This window comes from Mobula birostris, chromosome 2 (genome assembly GCF_030028105.1).
Source record: "Mobula birostris isolate sMobBir1 chromosome 2, sMobBir1.hap1, whole genome shotgun sequence".
In the NCBI taxonomy this organism is placed as follows: Eukaryota; Metazoa; Chordata; class Chondrichthyes; order Myliobatiformes; family Myliobatidae; genus Mobula; species Mobula birostris.
Window position 1 is genome coordinate 155776556 of NC_092371.1, and position 24309 is coordinate 155800864.

At 41.1% G+C, this 24309-nt stretch overlaps 1 protein-coding gene across 2 annotated transcripts in view; it reads right to left on the bottom strand.

Moving 5' to 3' along the window:
* Nucleotides 1-24309, bottom strand: part of col19a1 (collagen type XIX alpha 1 chain) — a 374732-nt gene that overhangs the window by 141321 nt on the left and 209102 nt on the right. For both annotated transcript variants that reach the window (XM_072250470.1, XM_072250475.1), the window contains exons 19-24: nt 24175-24219; nt 18934-18987; nt 17172-17216; nt 5978-6040; nt 5824-5865; nt 3930-3971 (exon numbers count right to left, since the gene is read on the bottom strand). In XM_072250470.1, coding sequence (XP_072106571.1) covers nt 3930-3971; nt 5824-5865; nt 5978-6040; nt 17172-17216; nt 18934-18987; nt 24175-24219 — 291 coding nt within the window. The remainder of the gene's footprint in view (nt 1-3929; nt 3972-5823; nt 5866-5977; nt 6041-17171; nt 17217-18933; nt 18988-24174; nt 24220-24309) is intronic.

The following is a 24309-nucleotide window of genomic DNA, read 5'->3' on the forward strand; positions in this document are numbered from 1 at the left end:
AATTCTGTGGTTTGGATTCAGGAAGTCTTCAATGCAATGGATTCTGGTTAATTGGGCCATTGGTTAATCATGGTAGCCGTTCATTTGGGGCAACTTTTAAATAACAAAAACTAATCAAGGAAATTTCTGGGATTCCCTTCATTTATTTGGGATACTATGCCACTTAATTGGGGCAAGGGCAGGAGATTATTGTCAAACGGTTTCTAACTCATGCTAGTCGCATTCACTTGTGCGGAAGGTAGAAACTACACCATGCTTAGAGCAAACTGTTTTTAAATAGCATTAATTGTGTTTGTTTGTCTTCAAAAAGCACTGATTTTTGTCGCTGATAGTTGGCGAGAAATAAGCATTAAGACAATTCAGAACTGTTTTGCTAACTGAAGTTTCAAGTTTGGAGATGCCAGAAACAGCTGGGAGTGAAAATGAAGTGATGTTACTACTTCAATAAGTTAGGAACTACAAAGAATTTGAAGGTATCAACAATCATCTTGAATATGACAATGCAAATGAAGATTTGGAGGATGCAATCGTTGACAGCATTGTGTGAAGGCAGTTTATTATCTGCTATAGATGTCTGTGCTGATTTTGTTCATTTAGAGTCAATCAAAAGAATATGGAGGTGTACACTGTATGAATTCCTCCATTGATAACTATGAGAAACCAATACATAGTTTTATGTAACATTCTTTCTAATTTGTTTTGTATATCAGTTAAATATATAATTTGTTACTCAGTTTATCTTTTCTATGGATTTTAACTATTCCCATGAAACTTCAGCTATTTGGGGCAGCCACTTAACTGGGCCAAAATGTACCAGTCCTGATTAACCAGAATCCACTGTACTACAAGGCTCTAAGGTTAATTTGCTGAGGTTAGATGATTTGCCCACTCAGGTTCTGTCCATGCATTAGAAAGTGCGTTCATCAATAGATACTCAACAAAATGTAATAAATCTCCCTGTGCAAACTGCTTTCCTGAAGCGAACAGTTAAGGGATGGCATAGCATGGAAGAAATCTTTCTTTTAAAAATGCCTGAGGATTCTAGATAAACCAAACCATCATGTCACAATTTAACAAAATAATTTATTGTTCACAGTGCTTGAACTGATGTATTGATATGTTTAATGCAGGATTATTTATTTATTTATTTGCTCAGCATAACAAATCTTTCAATTTCCAGGTACATTAACATTTCTTCCCCTCACAGATATCAGCTATTAGAATGCTTCCATCAAAGTATAGACATCACCACTGCATCCTAAACAAAAGCACTTATTAGTATAGCAGACAGGTTTACATCTACATATTGTAGAAAAGGTTGCCATGTTTTATGAAACCTATTCGTTTTTAAGTGTACCATACATGTTAAAAAGTCCGAAGGAATGAATTCCATGACTAATTTACGCTAACCAGGAAGTCCAGGGGCCTTATCGGCTATCCAACAAAGTAAAATGTTCTTCCTCGCACAAAAAGTCAGGATGTTAAAAAGTTTTTTCTGATGTGCATTAATAATACGACTGCTGGGTAGGCCTAAGAGAAAAGATAATGGGTCCAGTTCAAGCTCCATCTTCAGAACCTTTTCCATTTCACCCAAAATATCACTCCAGTATGCCTTAAGTTTAGGACAAGTCCAAAAGCAATGGGTGAGGGTTCCAATATTACCTTTACATTCAAACCTACATTTGATCAATTGTTCAAAGCTAACTTTACACAGTTATTTGACAAAATCAAACAGGACCTTGAACGATGGAGCACTCTTCCCATTTCTTGGCTTGGCCGAATATCCTTGCTCAAAATGAACATTCTTCCTCGTCTGCTCTACCTAATATGAATGATTCTAGTCATTTTCACCCAACAAACATTTAAAAAAATAAATGGCTGGTTTGGTTCTTTCATTTGGAACAAAAACAGACCCTGTATTAAAATGTCTAAGTTACAGCTTCCTAGTAGTCTAGGGGGTCTGGACTTCCCAGCCATCAAAAATATCAATTAAATTCCTTTTTATCTTATATGGTTGACTGGGTTTGCAGGGACCCCGCTTCAATTTGGCTGGACATTGAAGCTTCACAAACAAAATGCCCTCTTATTAATTTTCTTTTCATCAATAAGATGAAACTAGTTAGGGAATATTGTCACAATCCAGTAACAATTAATACAGTCAGGGCTTGGAGGGCGGTGCGACAAACTGAGGGCAACGCAGCGAAAATATCACCTTTCACTCCAATAACTGGCAGTCCACATTTTCAGCCTGGCATACTGGATCCTAGATTTAAACATTGGATTTCTAAGGGTATTTTCAATCTAGGAGACTTGTTTGATGAAGAAACGATAATGTCTTTTAGTCAAATAGTACAGAAATTCAGTATAACCAGCAAGGATCTTTTTCGTTTCTTTCAGATAAGAGATTATATACGGAAAAAAACATCATTGTTAACTAATTTCTATAGTTCTGACATAGAAAAGAGGGTGTTTAGTTCTAAGGGTGAAGCCTTCATTAGAAGTTTATACAGCACCCTGAGGGAATGTTCTTGTGGAGAGGCTGAGCAGCTGGGAAAGGTTTGGGAGGGAGAGCTGGGAGCAGAAATTACAGCTGAAACTTGGGAAGACATCTGTGATAATGCAAAGAAAATTTCAGTTTGTAATAGAACTAAAGCATTGCAACTCAAAATTCTGCACAGAGCCCATCTGACTCCAGATCGTCTCTCGAAATTTAAGAAGGGGGTTTCTCTAATATGTTCTAAATGTAAAGGTAATGCAGTATTACTGACAATCAGCAGACCATTGCACACAAGAATCACTGAACTAGTAAGGTGACAGCTTCCCTTTGGATGTTTGGCTATAGGTTACATTAGTGAGGGAGAGAAGGTTTCCATCTTCATGCACGCAAGTTCATGCAATCTACCTCGTATGTAATGTACAACCAGACATTCACATGGGCTTCAGACTAGTTGCCAATTAACATCTCCTGGTAAAAAGCAGTGGAAAGAGGTCTCAGTGCGAAGAAGCCATTCTTCTTCTGTGATCTCTTTAAAAGGGATGTCTACTTATTGCAAATTTATTTCTCTGTGACGCTAAAAAGTTATATTTAGCACTTGGTATTCTGGTTTCCTCTTACATAAAAACGTATGCTGCAAATTGCCCTCAGTATAGGTTGGTGACAGGAGAATCAGGAAGAATTGATGAGTATGTGAGATAGTTTAGGTTTTGGAAAATGACAGCAGAGACATCTGAATCCAGCATAGAACCATCCTCAGTCACTGTTCAGCACCAGTCAGTGAGCAGCTGAACAAAATTTCCTTATTAGGGCTTCAGTGTCGAAGAGCAGCACCACAACATGAAAAGCTTTAACTCAACACAAGTTAACAAGGTGCCTGCCATCTTCTATTCCAGTTTCCTTCCATAGGAAACGATGAAAGGTTCAATGAAGGAGCTCCTTTACAACCTTATTGCCATTTACAAGTGATACATTCTGATCGTCATAATTCCTTTTAACACAGAAGTAGGTCCTTCATCTCAACATGTCTATACTGTCTCTCAGAGGATTTGCAGGAGTCCCATTTACTTTCTTATTTTCCTATAACTCTTGCACAAGTTCTCCCCGATTCCCCTGTTAACAACCAACACTAGAGGTAGTTTGCTGTCACCAGTTAACCTTCCAGCATGTATTTGAGTGAGCACCATGAGCACAATCCAAATGGATAACACCTGAAGGCACCATTTTTTTTCCACTGAGCCATCCTGGCACTATGGTAAGAATAGCAGCATCCTATCACTGCAATAAAAGTCTGACCCGGGCACTTGACTTGCAGGCACTGTCCCTTTAAACAATTAAACATTCTTCTGGTATTTTGGGCAGCAATGCTTTCCACTGAAAGATAGTTTAAAATTCCTTCAATATATCCTATGAACAGTATGTGAAAATAAATTACCAGTCCTGGTGGTCCAGGGGGTCCCATCAATCCAGGGTCACCCTGAAAAATAAGACATTAGTGAAAAGTGGTAATCTTTTGCATGGTATTTGGGCAGTGGGGAAGAAGGAATGGAGACATCTTCAATTTGCCCAGTGTAACAGCTGCTTTCTTGTTTTGTACTAAGCTGGCAGCTGCTTCAGCTAGGTTACTCTGATTTATGCTCAGAAGCGTCTCTACGATGTTAGCAACCTTGAAATAAGAGCGGGTCATTCAGCCATTGAGATTGTCTTTGCCAATAAAGCAAGGCATAGCTCAGACTGCTGTAGGCTTTCTACACACCCAAGGGAATTGAAGAATCAGAGAGAAAATCTGCAAGATTAACCCTAGTGAAACTTCATCCCTTCCTCCCCTAGCCCTACCACTCACAATCCACATCAAAACCAAATAATGCTCCATTAATCTGCAGTTTTAAAAAGCAACTCTGTCTAAGAATCTGATTAAAACTTAAAAGAATAATAGAAACAGATGATCAAATACTCTGTGGGAGATGTGCCATTTGTCAGGGCATATTGACAAACTCCTGATTGACATCCTTGGAATTCTTAAGTTGAAGAGAAATTTTGCAGAATTTTATCATCTTGAAGGCTCTATTTGAGATATTAATCCTGACATTTATCTTGTATTGTTTAGAAAATAATCCTATTGGACAGATCATTGAGTAAGAGAGATTCTTAAGATGTCAGCATGGTTTTATGACCATCTTTAAAACTCATCTCATGAATGTTTCAATCAGCATTGCTATGACATCAATTTTCATCCTTATATTCGCATGTCTGACATATCCCGCTGGCCGTTAACAGCATTTGTCTGGGAAGGTGAGGGTCAAGCCAGACTCGATACACTGAGACCAGACATCGGGCGGCTAGGCGGGGCACGTGATTGGAAGATGGTGGCAGACTTAGGCCAGAGGCTCTGCTTCCCAATTGAAATCACGGAAACCAACCTCAGACCAGACCCTGTGCTATGGTCGGCCTCACTCCATCTCATTTACATCATCGAGCTTACAGTGCCCTGGGAAGATGCAGTGGAGGAGGCCTACAAGCGCAAGAAGCTGAGATATGCCGATGCGCAACAATGTGGCTGGAAAGTGAGGGTCCGACTGGTCGAAGTAGGCTGCAGAGGATTTGTAGCCACATCAACATCAAGGCTACTCCGGGAGTTGGGAGTGCGAGGGAAGACACACCGACAAGCAGTCAAAGACCTCTCCAGAGCTGCTGAAAAGAGTAGTCAGTGGCTCTGGATGAAGAGAAAGGGTTCCATCTGGGCCTCCAAGTGAGTGAAAGGCATCTAGGAGGTGAGCCCGGGATGTCAGGATTCACTGATGAACCCTCTGGAGGTGTCGTGGGCCCATTAGTGAAACACTGACAAAAGAGGGCACCCACTTGATAACCCAGAAGATGCCACCACTCACTTGGCCACCCCACAGAGTCTAGGCAGCATGTCTCAGGAGTGCACATAAGGGTTATTAACATCTAGTCCTGCATAACATACCTGCCTGACAGAGGTGCTCTGCAGATCGTGCAGCCAGCAGGTTAGAGTTCAACCATCACAATAAGCTAAACACTTGGCATTTTCATTTCGCTTCCCCTATATATCTCCTGCTCTACCTGTGGTTCTTTTCCTTTCTGCCTGCATAATGTTGTACCTGTGAATGTCACTTCGTACAATGGTAGGACTAGGAGACCACTGCTCATTCCATCCACAGACTTGTGTAAATCGCCTGATAGGAACACTAACAATCTGGAACATCAACCGCAGCTGGTTACGAAGCCAGAGCTTCCTCAACAGATGGCTTGTGCCCTCCACTACAGTTACCTGGCTTTCTGAAGATTACATATGATGAAATACATACCTTTGATCCTTTCTCTCCCTTTTCCCCACCTGGGCCTTGCCCCTAAGAGCAAACAAAATGCAGAAGTTAATGTTAAGCAGTGCAAATATTTTATCACATATAGAGTAATGGTGCAAAGCAATTGAAGGTGTTTGATCAACTCAAAAACTCTTACAGGTTCTCCTTTCACTCCTTTTGTTCCGTCCTTCCCTGAGTGCCCAGGATCTCCTCTGGAACCCTGTAAAACATGGCTATCGGTACTTACAGTTATAGAGTTCACAGAGAAGCACAGCACAGAAACAGAACCTCTGGCCCACTTCATTGATGTTGAAATCATTTAGACTGCCTGCTCTCACCACCCTGCAACGGGACCTAGCCCTCCATACCCCTACTATCGATGTACCTATCCAAACTTCTCTTAAATGTTATAATCAAGCTCAGTTGGACCACTTGTGCTGGCAGCTTATTCCACACTCTCACAACCCTCTGAGTGAAGAAGTTTCCCCTCATGTTCCTCTTTAACTTCTCACCTTTCACCCTTAACCCATGACCTTTGGTTGTAGTCCCACCCAGCCTTAGTGAAAAAGCCTGCTTGCATTTACTCTATCTATACCTCTCATATTTTTGTATACCTCTATCAAATCTCTTCTCAACCTTCTACATTCTAAAGAACACAGTCCTAACGTATTCAATTTTTCCTTATAACTCAGATCCCGCAACATCCTTGTAAATTTTCTCTGTACTCTTTTAACCTTGTTTACATCTTTTCTGTAGGTAGGTGATCAAATACTCCAAATTAGGCCTCACCAACTCCTTATGCAATTCCAACATAACATCCCATCTCCTGCACTCAATACACTGATTTATGAAGGCCAATGTGCCAAGAACTTTCTTTACGACCCTATCTACCTGTGATGCTACTTTCAACGAAATCTGGACCTGTATTCACTGCGCAAGATCTACTCTGATTAGTCCTAATGAAGTGCAAGGTCTCACAATTGTCTGCATTAGATTCCATCAGCCATTTTCCAGCCTATTTTTCCAGCTGATGCAGATCCCTCTGCAAGCCGTTATAGTCTTCCTCACCGTCCACTACACCCCCAATCTTGGCGTCATCCACAAATCTGCTGATGTAGTTACCACATTATCATCCAGATCATTGATATGGATGACAAACAACAAAGGACCCAGCACCAATCCCTGTGGCATACCAGCAGTCACAGGCCTCCAGACAGAGAAGCAACCCTCTACTACCACTCTCTGAGTTCTCCCACAAAGCCAATATCTAATCCAATTTACTACCTGAATGCTGAGTGACTGAAAGTTTGTGACCTCTCTCCCATGTAGGACCTTGTTAAGTGCCTTACTAAAGTACATTTATTGCCTTGCCTTCATCTACTTTCCCGGTCACTTCCTTGAAAAACTCTATCAGATTGATTAGACATTACCTACCACACACGAAGCCATGCTGAGTATCCTAAATCAGTCCATGTCTATCCAAATACTTACATATCTCAGGCTCACTAGTTTATAATTTCCTGGTTTATATTTAGAGCATTTTTAAAACAGCGGAACAGTGGAGCAACAGAACAACATTGTCTAACCGAGTAGATCAAAACAACATTCATCATCAGCATTTATAGTTCTGATAAAGTGTTTTTGAATTGAAATATTCTCTCTTCTCCCCTCTCCCACTGGGCAGAAGATATAAAAGCCTGAAAGCATGTATCTCCCAGCACAAGCACAGCATTTATCCTGCTGTTATCAGACTCTTGTTGGGACTTTTTGTACAATAAGATGGATTCTTTAACTCATTCTCTATGATTATGATCCTGCACTTTATTGCTTACCTGCACTACACTTTCTCTCATAGATTTTACACTTAATTCTACATTGTTGTTCTTATTGCTTTACCTTGTTCTACCTCAATTCACTGTGTAATGAATTGATCTGTATGAACAGTATGCAGGGCAAGCTTTCACTTTATTTTGGTACAGGTGACAATAAAAAATCAATAAAAATACTTAATATTAATCTGTTCCTCTTTCTGCAACTGCTACATAGTCCTGTTTAATATTTCCAGTACAGGTACTTTGTTTTTATTTCCAACTTCAGAAAGTAAACCATTCTGTCATTTCCTCCTATTTGCACTGGGCTTACAACCAAACCGATCATTGTGAGTAACCTGTTACAATGCCAGTCTGCAGCATTGTTGTACAGAAGTTTCCAGGCCAACCTGTCCATTTCTCCTCTTTGCTAATTGACCAGCACAGTGCTGAATAGTATTTGTGCAGAATACAGATGATGTAATGTGAAAAACAATTGGGTAACAATGGTAAATATTCATCTGATAAACTGTCAGCTTACAACTTCAATTGGATATTCAATGGAGATAGATTCATTGTGTCCAGGTGTACTGAAATCTAAATTTCAGCAGACTTTTCTGATTAGCTACTTGCTAGGGAAAAAAAATATTATTTTCTTAAACTTATTTATTTTTATTTAGAGATATAGGCCCTTCCAGACTAGCGAGCTGTGCTGTCCAACAACCCGCCTATTAACCCTAGCTTAATTACAGGACAATATACAACAATCAATTAACCTATTAACGTACATCTTTGGACTGTGGGTGGAAATTGGAGCACCCAGAGGAAACCCACACGGTCATGGGAGAATGTGCAAACTCCTTGGAGACAGTGCCAGAACTGAACTCTGAACTCCAGTACCCTGAGCTGTAATAAAATTGCTCTAGCATCTAAGCTACAGTGGTGTCACTACACCATCATGCCACTAGACCATCGTGCCGCTAGACCATCGTGTCACTACACCATCTACCGCTACACCATCATGCCACTACACCATCGTGTCACTACACCATCGTGCCACTAGACCATCGTGCCGCTAGACCACCGTGCCGCTAGACCATCGTGTCGCTACACCATCTACCGCTACACTATCATGCCACCAGACCATCATGCCACTACACCATCATGCCACTAGACCATCATGCCACTACACCATCATGCCACTAGACCATCGTGCCGCTACACCATCATGTCACTACACCATCGTGCCACTAGACCATCGTGCCACTAGACCATCGTGCCGCTAGACCATCGTGCCGCTAGACCATCATGCCACTACATTATCATGCCACTACACCATCTACCGCTACACCATCTACCGCTACACCATCATGTTGCTACACCATCTACCGCTACACCGTCGTGCCGCTACACCATCGTGCCGCTACACCATCGTGCCGCTACCCTTTCATGCTGCTATGCTATTATGACACTACACTATCTACCGCGACACCTTCATGCCGCGACACTATCATGCTGCTACACTACCATGATAATGATCATATTTATTGCAAACGTATGTTGAACTTTGAGAAAATGACGAATCTGGGCCTTACTGTTTAATACATTTGGTACTAGAATGGGAAAGAAATAGACCAACTAAAGAACCATTCAGTGACTCTCTATTGTGTATAAAAGGGGAAAATGGAAATGGAGAAAAGAGTGTAGAGAAAGTTAGAGGGAAAGAAGCTGAGTGGACCAAGTAAAGCGTGGGAGCCAAACAAATTAGGGCAGAGTCAGAGAAAGGGAGAAAGGGAATGACAAAAAAGAGAGACAGAAAGAAGAAGATACTTTGTAACATTATTTGCTGGCCTGGTAGCTAAAAATTAATTTCTGTAGCTCTTGATCTAATTATTGCAAGTTTGTAGAGGAGTTTTGCAGACTCTTGCCATAGGCCCAGGTACAAAAAAATCAATTTGAAGAGAGTAATGGCTGTTTCTGTGATTTTTAATATTGTTCCTTTCATTGCTCTTCTTACAATTCCATGCATATCCAGGGAACCATATAGTGAGAAGTCATTGTTCAGAGGTTCTCATGAGTCATCTGTCTATATAGTGTGGCAACTGAGGTATGATAACTATGATAGGTGCAGCAAACTGCTCCAGGATTGGAACAGTACATAAGCTTCCGGAGTGCATAGTTCCAAGTCAAATCAAGTTTATTTTCATATGCACAAGTAGATATGAAACTAAAACTTGCAACAGCAAAGGCACATAGTATCATATACACAACATTCACTAACTCGCTATTTCTCTTTTGCATTATTTACTTATTGTAAATGGTGACTTAAAGTTTGTCTTATTTTATGTCTTGCACTGTACTGCTGCCACAAAATGATACATTTCACAACATATGTCAGTGAAAATCCTGATTCTGAAACAAACATAAATTATACAGGAAACAAAATAATTTCAACAAAAGAAACTAGATAAATTGTAGTGCATAAGGGTCAACGTGTTGCTTCACTGGGGTAGTGATTAGGGTTGTGCAGTTTGTTTTAGGATCGAAACGGTTGAAGGGAAGGAGCTGTTCTTGAACTTGTTGATATAGGACTTCAGACTTCTGTACCTCATGCCTGAAGATCGCTGTGAAAAGATGACATGTGTGGATGATGGGAATCTCTAACTACTGATGCTGCTTTCTTGAGGTAACATCTCTTGGAGATACTTTTGATGTGCCCGTGATATACTGAGCAGTCCACTGCTCCTTGAACTTCTTTCATTCCTGCATATTTGAATTGCTGCTTCACGCCATGATGCAACCAGTCAGGATATTTTTAACAGTACCTCTGTAGAAGACTGTCAGAGTGTTTGATGACATGCCAAACCTCCTTAACCTTACAGCAAAGTTACAATAAGGATAGATTGGCAGAGATCAGAAAGAATTTGAGAGTAATATTACATGAAGAATAAGATGTGCTAAAATAATGCAAGAATAAAGTGAACCCATTGAACATAATCAGATTTTAATTCCAGAAGAGTTATGGCATTGCTGTACATTTTGTGTTGTGACATAAGCATGGTGCACAAATTCAGTGTTGCTTAGAAAAACTGAATTTGCCACACTCTTTCAAACAAAGAGGATGTTGCTTTACTCTGCCTTATCACTCCAGAAAACATAGAAAATAGAAATGCACCATCTGTCAAGTTCTTCAGCTATGGTACAAAGTGCAACACAAGGAACGAGACTCTTAACAACCAGGGGGTGGCAGCAAACTGCTGCTCTAGTGACGAGGTGTACCACCTTCCCTGACTCTGGAAATCCATCCATCAAAATACTTATTGAAGCAAATTCCACAAATTCAGGCTGTTACTGAAGATATCGATGTGATAAGAATACTACATAGTAAGGGATACAAATTAGTAGCCATTTTGCTGGGTGCTTCCAGCTGCTGTCTGTTATATCAGCTTATTAACAGGAACCACGCCCAGCTACCTTGATAAGCACAGCTAATGTCATAGAGATAAAAAAAAGAGAGAAATTACACAGCTCATTTTCTTTCGATATAATCTTCTTCCCAGGTAATCCCTTTGGATCCAAAGTAGTTCTAGGAACAGCAAATTCTTGCACAGATGGAACTGGAGTTGTCAGATGAGGTGGGCAGATGGTAGCATGTGATGGGCTTCTTCTGCCACTCACACAGGGCTTCTGTGTGCTCTTAGTATCTGGCCTGAGTACTTCACGGAATGCTCTGTCTCCACCTCGATCAGAAGTGCTCAGGTTCCACTGAGGTGGTTGCACTTCTTCAAGGAAGCTTTAAATTTTTTTTTTCTCTGACAGAAAATCATGTAATCCTACAGCATGGAAACAGACCATTTCCCCAGCACAAATGCATCCCAGCACTTGCTACTCTCTGTATGGGAAAAGGTCCCCTGAGATTCTCTCTAAATCTCTAATTCCTTACTTTATATCTATATCCTACAGTTTTATTCACCTCTGGTAAGGGGAAAAGTTTTCAGTCCTGATGGAGGGTCTTGGCCCGAAACAGCTACTGTTCATTGCCCTCTACACATGCTGCCTGCATCTACAGATTTTTTTGTTTAAAGTACTCTGCAGTCTATCCTATCAAAATCAACAATATTTTTCTCTGTTATCCTCCTCTGCTCCAGAGAGAGTATAACTAACCTCTCTAGTTTCTCTTTATAAGTGAAACACTCTTTCCTCATCCTCCTCACAATCTCTCCTCACCTCAGAGAAGAGCATCTGTTTTGGAAATCAGGCGTGGCGCTGCCCAACATAATTGATGGAAAAACCTATGGTTTTGTTGCTTGGGATGTTGGCTTGGGAGTAGACCCTAATGTTGATTCACTAGCAGTTAGCGTATTCTATTATAGCACCAGCAGTTCGGGTTCAATTCCCACCACTGTCTGTAAGGAGTTTGCACTTTCTCTCCATGACCATATTAGTTCCCTCCAAGTATTCTGAGTTCCTCCCACATTCCAAAAACGTACGGGTTAGGGTTAGTAAGTTGTGGACTTGCTATGTCGACACCAGAAACATGGCATCACTTGCAAGCTGCCCCGCACATCTTTGGACTGTGTTGGTCATCAATGCTAGTAACACATTTCACTGTACATTTTGAAGTACATGTGACAAATAAAGTTAATATTTAATCTACCTTCAATCCCTCATGGCTATGGTCAGGAGTCCCCACCTGCTTCAAAAAAGGGCAACAATTATACCAGCGCCCAAGAAGAGAAGCGTGAGCTGCCTTAATGATTGTTGCCCAGTAGCTCTCATATCTATGGTGATGAAATGCTTTGAGAGGTTGGTCATAGCCTCTCAACGCCTGTATCAGGAGGTACCTGGACCCACTGCAATTTACCTACTGCCACAATAGGTCTACAGTAAACACAATCTCAATGGCTCTCTACACACCCTTGGATCACCTGAACAATACAAACACCTATGTCAGGATGCTGCTTATTGATTATAGCTCAGCATTTCACACCATGATTCCTACAGTCCTGATCAGAAAGCTACAGAACCTAACCTCTGTTTATTCCCTCTGCAACAGGATCCTCAACCTCCAAACTGGAAGACCACAGTCTGCGCAAATTGGAAATAACATTTCCACCTCACTGACAATCAACACTGGTGCACCACAGGGGTGTGTGCTTAGCCCACTACTCTACTCTCTCTACACCTACTACTGAGCGGCAAGACACAGTTTAAATGCAATCTGTAAATTTGGTGATGATACAACCATCGTTGGCAGAATTTCAGATGGTGACAAAAGGGTGTATGTATCAGTTGGTTGAGTGGTGTCACAGTCACAACCTTGCACGTCAGCAAGACCAAAGAGCTGATTGTAGACTTCTGAAAGGGTTGTGAGGAACACAAACCAATCCACATAAAGGGATCAGAAATGCAGAGATTGAGCAATTTCCAGTTCCTGAGTATCAGTCTCTGAGGATCTAATTTGGATGCAACATATTGATGCAGCTATAAAGAAGGCAAGACAGTTACTGTAATTCATTCAGAGAGATTTGAGATTTGGCTTGTCAACTAAAACACTCAAAAACTTGTACAAATGTAGTGTAGAGAGCATACTGACTGGCTGCATCACCATCTGGTATGGGGTGATTACTGTACAAGATCAAAGCAAGTACGTGTAAAATCAGTCAACTCCACCATGGGTACTATCCTCCGCAGTATCCAAGACATCTTCAAGGACAGTGTGCCTTTGGAAGGTGGCATCCATCATTAAGGACCTCTACCACCCAGGCCATGCCCTCGTATTGTTACCATCGGGTAGGAGGTACAGAAGCCTGAAGGCACACACTCCATAATTCAGGAACAGCTTCTTACCCTCTGCCATTCAATTTTTAAATGGATATTGAACTCAAGAACACTATCTCACTACCTTTTAATTTTTTTTTGCACTACTTATTTTAACTTAACTATTTAATGGATATCTATATTGACTAAGTCAAGTTTTTGCTCTATATTTATTTCATGTATTTTATTGTACTGCTGCCGTAAAGTTAACACATTTCACATCATATGCCGGTAATATTAAACCAGAGTCTGATTCAGATTCAGATTCCGATATAACTTTTAATTTTTTTCCAGTAGATTTGGAGAATTTTGTAATTTTTCTATCTAAAAAAAAGCTCCAACCACTGCTCACAATCATGGCCTAGAATTCTAACATTCTTTATACATCATTCAATATCTACTCCTCCACTAGTTATTGGACCGGAGTGAAAGTTGCTGCTGACTTGACAGCCCATGCAGAGCTAAAGCATCATTAAAAATACAATCACCCAGGGAAAATAAACCAGAAATTTCCTATCAAATTCCATGTCCAAAAATGATTCTATTCCATGTTCTGAACTATAGAAACAGCAGAAAATGTTGGACCTTTCATTGTTGGCCTGAAATATTAACCCTGTTCCTCTTTCCATCAAGGCTCCCTGCTGAGTGTCTCTAACATTTCATGTTTTCACTTTAACTTTCAGCACTTGCCATTTCAACACTGTGGATAATTCTATACAGAATCCACCTCCTCACCACCATGCCCATGAAAAACACGAAAAAAGAGCGCTTTGGGATCTCTTCATGTGGTCAAAAGTGCTGTATAAATGCTATTCAATATAATAAGCTCAGGTAACTTCTCGAAGAAACTTATACTCTAATTCCACTTTTGGAAGGCAGTCTTCCCTTAGCTTCACTGATATCAGCAGTGGGAGAATGCTGGAACCCAATATTAAGGATTCCGATATTAAGGAGGAGAAGATGGCAGCGCGGTGGCAGCGCGCGCGGCCACTTCGGTGGTGATGTCTGTTATCTGTCAAGTAGGGGACTGTGCACAATCCTGATTGATGGAGACAGACATGAGAGCATGGAGGAACATCTGGAAAACTTCTGAAATGCCCGCTTCGCTGCCGCTGTTACTGTGTGGTAACCGGAATCTCCAGAGCAGAAGGCCCCGAAATCCTCGGCTTTGCATGTTTCAGCGGCTGGGGCAAGGTCGAAGGTGCTCGGGAGGCTGTATCAGAGAGGCTGGTTGGAAGCTCGAAGTTTTCAGATGGATGGACTCAGTGTCGGCTGTGGTCGGCTGCTTCCAAGGCATCGGCAAGTTGACGGTGCCTGGAGATTTATGGCAGGGAGTTTCTCCCTTTTGCCGCCTGCCTCCCGGGGACTCGGGAGTCGATCGATCTGGGGACTTTTGAAACGTTATTTATCATGCCCATGGTTTGTTCTTCATCTAATTATGGTATTGCTTTGCACTGCTGTAACTATATGTTATAATTATGTGGTTCTGTCAGTGTTAGTCTTTGGTTTGTCCTGTTTTCTGTGATATCACTCCGGAGAAACAATGTATCATTTCTTAATGCATGTATGCATTTCTAAATGACAATAAAAGAGGACTGAGTGTTCTCATAATCTAATAAATAATAGGATTGGGCAAAGTCAGCAAGGCTTGATGCATCTGTTTTTAAGGATGCAACACTCAAAACAGATAAGATGGATGTATTGGGATTTTTAGAATACTTTGGTAATATGGTAGGTGAGAGATTATTAGACAAAATTAGAACTCATGGTACTGAGCCATGAATCACTGGACAGAAAACTGAAGTCATTTTCAGGTTGGGAGGCTGCGACTAGTGCAGGACACAGGACCAGCTATTTACAGTCTATACCATTTATTTAGATGAGTGGATTAGGTGTAGTATATCTAAATTTGTTAATGATACAGAGACAGATTGCAGTGTGGCTGTGTATGCTGAGAAACCTTTTGGAGAAATACATAGGTTAAATGATTAGTTAAGAGCAGATGAAATACTATGTGGATAAATGTGAGATTGTCACTTCATGAAAAGAAATGAATATGTAGCGTGCCCTTTTTAAAAGGTGAGATTGGAAAGTATTAGTGTTCAGAGGGCCCTAGGTTACATGAATCTAGAAAAATAATTAAGGAGGGAAACAGTGTTAGCTGTTATTGCAAGTGAATTTGAGTACAAGGGTAGAGACGTCTAGCTCCAATGATATAGGGCTTTATGAGACCCCACCTGGAATATTGCAAACAGGTCTTATACCCTATCTGTGGAAGAATCTAGAGTAAGACACACACAAAATGCTAGAGGACCTTAGCAAGTCAGGCCACATTTAGGAGGGAGGATAAACAGCCAAAACTTCAGGCCAAGATCCTTCATCAAGAGCTTTGCAGCAAAGATTCAGCAGTTTAGATTAGATTAGATTCAACTTTATTGTCATTGTGCCGAGTAGGGATACAAAGCCAATGAAATGAAGTTAGCATCTGACCAGAAATGCAAAGAATAGTGTTATTTACAAGATAACTGCGAATAAAAAGTAAGTGCTACAGCACACAAATATAAAAGTACTGAGACAGTACAATATGGGTGTAATACTGCTTAGCGCTGTGATGTGAGGTTCAGCAGGGTCACAGCCTCAGGGAAGAAGCTCTTCCTGTGCCTGCTGGTGCAGGAACGGAGGCTCCTGTAGTGCCTACCGGATGGGAGGAGAGTAAAAAGTCCATGTTTAGGGTGAGATGCATCCTTGATAATGCTTTTCGCCCTGCCCAGGCAGTGTTTATGGTAGATGTTCTCAATGGTGGGCAATTAGGTGCCGATAATCCGCTGGGCAGTTTTCACCACACGCTGGAGTGCTTTGTGGTCTGATACGGGACAATTGCCATACCACACTGAGATGCAGTTGGTGAGTATGCTCTCAATGGTACAGTGGTAAAAATCCGTCAGTATCCTGGGACAGAAGTGAGCTTTCTTGATGCTCCGCAGGAAATAAAGGCGCTGTTGCACCTTTTTGGCCAGGATGGAGGAGTTCAGGGACCAGGTGAGATCCTCGGAAATGTGGACACCAAGGAATTTGAAGCTTGATACACGTTCCACTACAGCTCTGTTGATGTAGGTGGGGACGTGAGTGTGGCTCCTAGCATGCCTGAAGTCCACAATGATCTCCTTGGTCTCCTGGGTGTTAAGGGCCAGGTTTGATTCTGGGGCTGGTAGATTTATCTTATGGGGAGAGGTGAAGAAGACCTGGCCTATGCTTTACAGATTTTCAGAAAATGGGAGGTGATTCTATTATAATAAAATAAGTTTTTACCTGGCTTAACAGGTAAATATGGAGATGATGTTTCCCTGGCTGAGATGCTCAAGGCCAGGGTCCACAGAATCAAAATAAGGCTGAAAGTTTCTTTGCCCAGAGGGTGTTGTATCGTTGAAATTCTCTACCCAATGACACTATGCAGAACATTCAACACAAAACTTGATCAATAGATATTGAGGGAATCAAAACTTTAGGGGACTAGTGCAGGAAAAAGACTCAAGATCAACCTTGTTCCTGTGGAAAAGTGGAGCAGGACAGAGGGGCCTAGTGATCTTCCCCTATTCCTTTATGTAACATCTATTATGTTCCTAAGTGAAGTTGCAATAATTTGCACAGGTAACTGTCTACTTCATCTCTTAGTTATTGGACCATATAGACAAATGGTCTGAACTTCATAATGCATTTTCTTACCTTTACCCCCGGGGGTCCAGTTTCTCCCTTTTCTCCTGGCTCTCCCTAAAATTAGGAAACAGGGGGTTAGCCTGGCCATTGACGACAAATATACAAGTGAAATATTTAGATATGCATATAGTTATCTGACCCTAATATGAGGTTGATGATAAATAAAATTTAGTATCACTGTGGAATGGAAACATCAACATAGTGAATCTCAAGATTCTTTACATGTAGTCACCATTCTAATAATCTCATCTTAAAGGGTCAGCATTAAAGTCCTTTGCCAATGAAACTCTTATCTGATTGACACAGAAGCAGAGAAAGAGCTATCTAACTTGTTTCATGCTCTTTTACCACTTCCATTCCCACGGGCCAGGGTTCCAACCACTTCTGCCAGGTGAAACAATTCATATTAGAAGAGGCCATCAATTTGTCATACTAACCCAGTTTTTATCTCCAAAGAAGCTGACCTGCCATGTATTTCTAGTATTCTTGTATATTTTAGATGTCCAGAAACAGCATCGTTCGGTATTTCATGCTTCCTGCTCTTTTTTTTTTCTCTCATCTGTCCACCTTTATCTCCTAACATACAGCTCCTCCGGGCAGATAAACTGCAACTAACAAGCCCTTATGTTCCTCTCACAGCCAATATCATCATCTTTTGTATCATTTAGTCTTTCTTTGTCCCTACCCTAAATACAGATAACCCCTTTGTTCTCTTCATTCCACCTCTCCCCATTCACCCACTGTAACACAAACAAAATGCTGGAGGAACTCAGCAGGTCAGGCAGCATTTATGGAAAGAATACCCTTCACAAGGATTCATACCCAATTCTCTGCAACGTAAACATGTTTGATTTCTAAGCTTTTCCAATTCTGATGAAAGATCATTGACCTGAACCATTAACTCTGTTTATCGCTGTCTGCCTGACTTGTTGTATATTTCCAATACTTTCTACTTCAGATTTCCAACACTTTCCATTTCTTTTTCCTTTTGAATTCTAACCCATTGGATTTTTCTTTACAGACCAGCAATGTGCTGCCATTGAATGCCACTTCATTTGTTGTTCCTACCTTTTCAGAGACATGTTATTCATAGCAATATTTGCTTTTTAAAAATTCTCTTCTCCTTTCTGCTGTATGTATTTTGCCCACTATCTAAACAGTGTCCCTTTGCTAGTAACCCACCTGCTGAGTGCAGCACTTTCTCCCCATTTACTTTACAAAAGTGCTCTCATAATTTTCTGCCATTCCCATTAACCTTCTGTGTACTTGCCGCAGTTTCTTTAACTCTCCTGTGACTGAATCCTCATCAACTCACCGATGTTTGATTTATGACGCTTAAGCATCAGTATGGGTGTCAATTCAGTCCGTGTGTTCTGCCCTCCTGTAGTTTCATGGGGCAAGGTGTGGGGATTTGTGCTGGGCATCAGCTGACTCTCCAGCTCTGTCCCACCTTGGCTCTTTTCCTCTGGCTAAGAGCAAACGTAGGTGTGGCTAAGGGTGCAATTCCAACATTGGGAAATCCCAGTGCACTGTATTACAAGAAGTTTATCGGTAAGTACCCATCTCAAATGAGATCACAATCTGAATACAAAACCAAACCGGGAAACCTGAAATAAAGCTAGAAAATGCTGTAAATCTGCAGCGTCTGTGAAGAGAAACAGAAGCTAATGATGTTTCATCACAATCAGGAATGGATGGAAATAAACAAGATAGTTGTTTGAAATAAAGCTCTTATTTCTTCCTACCAGTCTGAATCCTCACATCAGGTTACCTTTTCTCCAGGACTTCCTAGCAGCCCATCTTTTCCAGGAACTCCATGATCACCCTGTGAGAGAATTAACAGTAAAAGGTGAACCAGTACTATATGGAAATCCTGCATTTGTTGGTGGAGTCAATTCTAGTGCAGAATTAGTCACAACCAACACCTTGACTGCTTTCAGGAAGAGTACAAAATTCCTGTCAGCAATTTCCACATGGATTTTTCTTGAACTCCTGCAGATTAAAATGCTCCATTTTCGCAATATAGCACAGAGTGAGCCCTTCCAGCCACGTCACCCTGGCAACCCCACAGTCCCAAATAACCATAACCTAACCACAGGACAATTTACAATGATCATTAACCTAACCTGGTACGTGTTTGGACTGTGGGAGAAAACTGGAGCACCAGGAGAAAACCCAGGTATTCCATGGGAAGGACACACAGGAACTCCTTCCAGAGCGGCGCCAGAATTGAACTCTGAACTCGAGAATGTCCGGAGCTGTAACAGCGTTGTGCTAACCATTATGCTACCACGGCGCTAACATCAGATGTTGTCTTTTGTTGAACAGCAAGATAATCTTGCCACAAAGATTTCTCACCACTAACATAAAAGACATCTGTCCAATATGATTCCTTTGACCTGCTCACCTTCCAACTATATCACGAGTTGAGAATAAATCAACAAGACCAACACAAGGATTTCCTTGCCAGTGAGAACTTTTCCAATTGGCATTTTGCAGGTGCTTCAACCATTCCAGGGCAGATGATGGGGCAAACTTGGACATTGCACATGACGAGTGTTCATTTTCAGGAGCAGTCAATTTCATTTTTACTGCTAACATAGCCAATTTTGGAGGACAAAATACATCAATGTGACGTTTTTGAAGCCCAGCAATGGGTTTATGTTGGTGGTGGAGAGTAGAGCCAGATTATCTAAAATTGATTAGTTCCCTATACTCTCAGTAAATCTCAGTTTATCCACAATTCTGCTCCCTGGCCCAATCAAGGGAGTATTAATGAGATTTGGTGAAAATATGTTAGGGTCAGAATATTGCAGAGAGTCTAATTATCTTTTAGACAATGTAGCTGGTGTAATTACTATACAGGTGACAGTTGTGATCGGAATGGGGAAGCTAATTGGAAAGACCTTTGTATTTGTCTAACATTTTCTCAACAATGTGTTCTGTCCTTAGAGGCATACATTATTCATAATCTTACTCCATATGTCATACCTCTTTATTCAAGGGAATCTCCCTTCTGTACAACAGAATTGGTAATTCCTGAAACAGAGCTTTTCAAAACAAATAATGTGGATTTATATTTGAGCTATATTACTGCAGAATTTCTGTTTGCTTTATCTCTTGGAGATATTATCCAAAGTTAGCAGAGAGACAGAGAATATAGGACAGTACAGCAGAGGAAAAGGCCCATCTATTTTATGCCAACCAGAATTCCATTAAAGCCAATCTTATTTGCCCTCACATAGCCTATATCCCTCTGTTCTCTCCCTGTTCATTGGCCTTTTTCACTTACTGCCCATTATGCCACTGGCATTTAGGGCAGCAATGAAGGTCCTCCATCTCTGTCAGTACAGAAGGATTCTTCATTGCTGTTTCTGTAATAATTGTTTTTTGACTAGTCAGAGATGTTAGCCCTGAGATGGACTCCCAAACCTGGAGGACGGTGGACCACTCTTAGTCTGGCCTCTACCCTTTGACCCATTTGGCATGGGTGACACTACTCCAGCCAACATAGCTCTCTGGGTCATTGAGGCATGCAAATCTCCAAACCCTATGACAAGGCTGTGGTCCTCTTGGAGGATGCGTCTTTTTTAATACCTCTTAATGTGTGACCATACTTCTTTTCCATCACTTCCCCAGGTATTGTGTTCCAGGCACTTACCAATCTCTTGTGGAAAAAAAATGCCTTGCAGACTTCCTTTTCGCCCTCCCCCAACCTTAAATCTATGCCTTCTGAGCACTTAACATCTGAAATGTTCTTGAATATTTATTTATTTATTGAGATACAGTAGGAAATAGGCCTTCCGGCCCTTCAAGCAGCGCTGCCCAGCAACCCCCGATTAACTTTACCCAAATCACTGGACAATTTAGAATGACCAGTTAACCTGTCAACTGTGGGAGGAAACTTGAGCACCTGCCCCTTGCTCTGAAACTGGATGGAAGCAATACAGACTGCCTCTTCTGTTTTGTCTCCCGTCCCTCTTCTGGAATTTCCTCACAGCTGCTTCATTCTTATTCTCATTATTTTTGCTGGAATTTAGTCCGAGTTACCCATGTAAACTGAATTTCCAATACAGGTTTGTCAATACTACATATCTCAAAGGACAATCTTGACCACTGGGAAATGGGGATGTATGGATATCAGATCTTCAACATGGATCTTTCCTTTTCTGTGGTTCTGGCCACTGGGCTTTCAATGCAATAGCCAGTTTTTTATGTTGCAAATTGAGAACTATTAGTGTAGTCGAACACAAGTCAATTCTACTTGAGGAAAATTAGATGCAGCCTACATCTCCCTTTATTCTGACCCAACCTCTGTACAACATAACAAACCATCAAACTCCACTTCACTGACAAAAACAACTATTTCCAATGAAGCAACAAACAACCTGCTGGAGGAACTCAGAAGGTCAGAGAGCGTCTGTGAGGAAAAGGAACTGTCAATGTTTCAGGTTTACTGTTCCAGACTCCAACACCTATAGTCTCTTATGTCTCTATTTCTACTAATTTAATTCTACTTTGCCTTATTAGAATTCACAGTTTACTGCTGTGAGCTCACATCTTTGGGGACTACCCAAAGCTGTGCCAAATAAATTATCAGCATTATGACAATAGTTCAAAATCTTTAAAAACAACATTCATAGAACACAGAAAACCTACAGCATGATACAGGCCCTTCGGCCTACAATGCTGCACCAAACATGTACTTACTTTAGGAATTACCTAAGGTTACCCATAGCCCTCCATTTTTCTAAGCTCCATGTAGCTATCCAAGAGTCCCTTAAAAGACCATATTGTACCAGCTTACACCACAGTCGCCGGCAGCACATTCCACTCTCTGCGTAAAAAACTTACACTTGCCATCTCCTCTGTACCTACTTCCAAGCACCTTAAAACTATGCCTTCTCGTATGAGCCATTTCAGGCCTGGGAAAAAGCCTCTGACTATCCACATGATCAATGCCTCTCATCATCTTATGCACCTCTATCAGGTCACCTCTCATCCTCTGTCGCTCCAAGGAGAAAAGGCCGAGTTCACTCAACCTATTCTCATAAGGCATGCTCCCCAATCCAGGCAACGTCCATGTAAATCTCCTCTGCACCTTTTCTATTGTTTCCATATCCATCCTGTAGTGAGTTGACCAGAACTGAGCACAGTACTCCAAGTGGGGTCTGACCAGTGTCCTATATAGCTCTAACATTACCTCTCAGCACTTGAACTCAATCTCACAGTTAATGAAGGTCAATACACCGTACGCCTTCTTAACCACACAGTCAACCTGCGCGGCAGCTTTAAGTGTCCTATGGACTAGGACAAGATCCCTCTGATCCCCCACACTGCTTAGAGTCTTACCGTTATTACTATATTCTGCCATCATATTTGACCTACCAAAAGGAACCACCTTACACTTATTTTGGTTGAAATCCATCTGCCACTTCTCAGCCTAGTTTTACATCCTACTGATGTCCTGCTGTAACCTCTGACAGCCCTCCACACGATTCACAACACCTCCAACATTTGTGTCATCAGCAAATTTACTAACCCATCCTTTCACTTCCTCATCCAGATCATTTCTAAAATTAACAAAGAGCAGGGGCCCCAGAACAGATCCCTGAGGCACACCACTGGTCACTGACCTCCATGGAGAATATGACAGGTCTATAACCACTTTTTGCCTGCTGTGGGCAAGCCAATTCTGAATCCACAAAGCAAGGTCCCCTTGGATCCCATGCCTCCTTACTTTCTCAATAAGCCTTGCATGGGGTATCTTATCAAATTCCCAGTGCTTTATTTTGAACAGTCTGTGCCTACAAATCGACAAAAATGTCTGATGCTTTATACAAAAATTCAATCTTGAGGTTTTCTGAGATTTTCTTTTGTTTTAGAAAAGTGGTGCCATCTTGCAATATCATCAGCAGCTAAATATGCTCAGCTTTGCTGCTTGTTTAATCGTCATCAAGAAGGAGTATTCCACCTCAGTGGTCACCAGAAATAGATAAACAGAATCACATAAACTTCATAACCAATTTTATCATTGGTATCTTGGTACAAAACCTGACTTAGTCATTTCTCTCCATGTGCAAGTATCTGTACTATTCTAATTATTTACCACTGACTTTGTCCCTTTCTTGTGAAAATATGAATTACGATTCTCTGGCATTCAATATGATGATGGAGACTCAAGAGTCCTCAGAGGCTGAAACTGGGAGTAGAGACATGCTGCTGGAGAAACTCAATGAGTCAAGCAACATCTGTAGGAGTGAGGGACATGGGGAAGGAATTATTTACATTTCTGGTCAAAATTTCTCTCTTGGCCCCATAATTAATTAAAGTGACGCATTATCACATTCCTTCCATCAGCAGCACCAACTTTACAAGGAAGGAAGGAATCTAACAAATCTGAAATTAATTCACGACTTCAGCAAAGTAAAAGTACCTCAACAATTGGCAGTTTTAACCTGTCACTGTAAATCTGTGCTGAACAGCCAAGAGTAGATGAGACTGGCCTTGAGACTAAGGCACAATTCTTGCTTGTCTTAGTCTGCTATAAAATATATATGTGATATCTAAATATATTGGAATATTAATTGCTGGGAAACATATTCCTTCAAAATAAGTTCAAAAGTAAGATGAAAGATTAACTTTATTTTGTCACATGTATATTGAAATGTTGAAACATACAGTGAAATGCGTTGTTTGTGTCAAATCAGCAAGGATTGTGCTGGACAGCCTACAAGTGTCACCACGCTACTGGCACCAACATAGCATGTCCATAACTCACTAACCCTAACCTGTACATCTTTGGAATGTAGGAGGAAACCCATGAGATTACAGGAAGAACATACAAACTCCTTACAGACAGCAGTGGGAATTGAACCCAAATTGGTAGCTGCTGATGCTGTAACAGCGTTATGCTCACCATTATGTTACCATGCTACCCTTATTATATTCTTCCACCACTGCAGTTACCACAAAATAATATCAGTGTTTGAAAGCATAAGGTTAAACTTACCTTTAACCCTGGTTTACCAGGAATGCCATCTTTTCCAGGTGGACCCTACAAGAGGTATAAGACAGGAAATCAATGCCAACTTGGTATTGTACCAAAATAAAAATTTCGTGCAAGGGTTGTAAGAATAAAGATTTG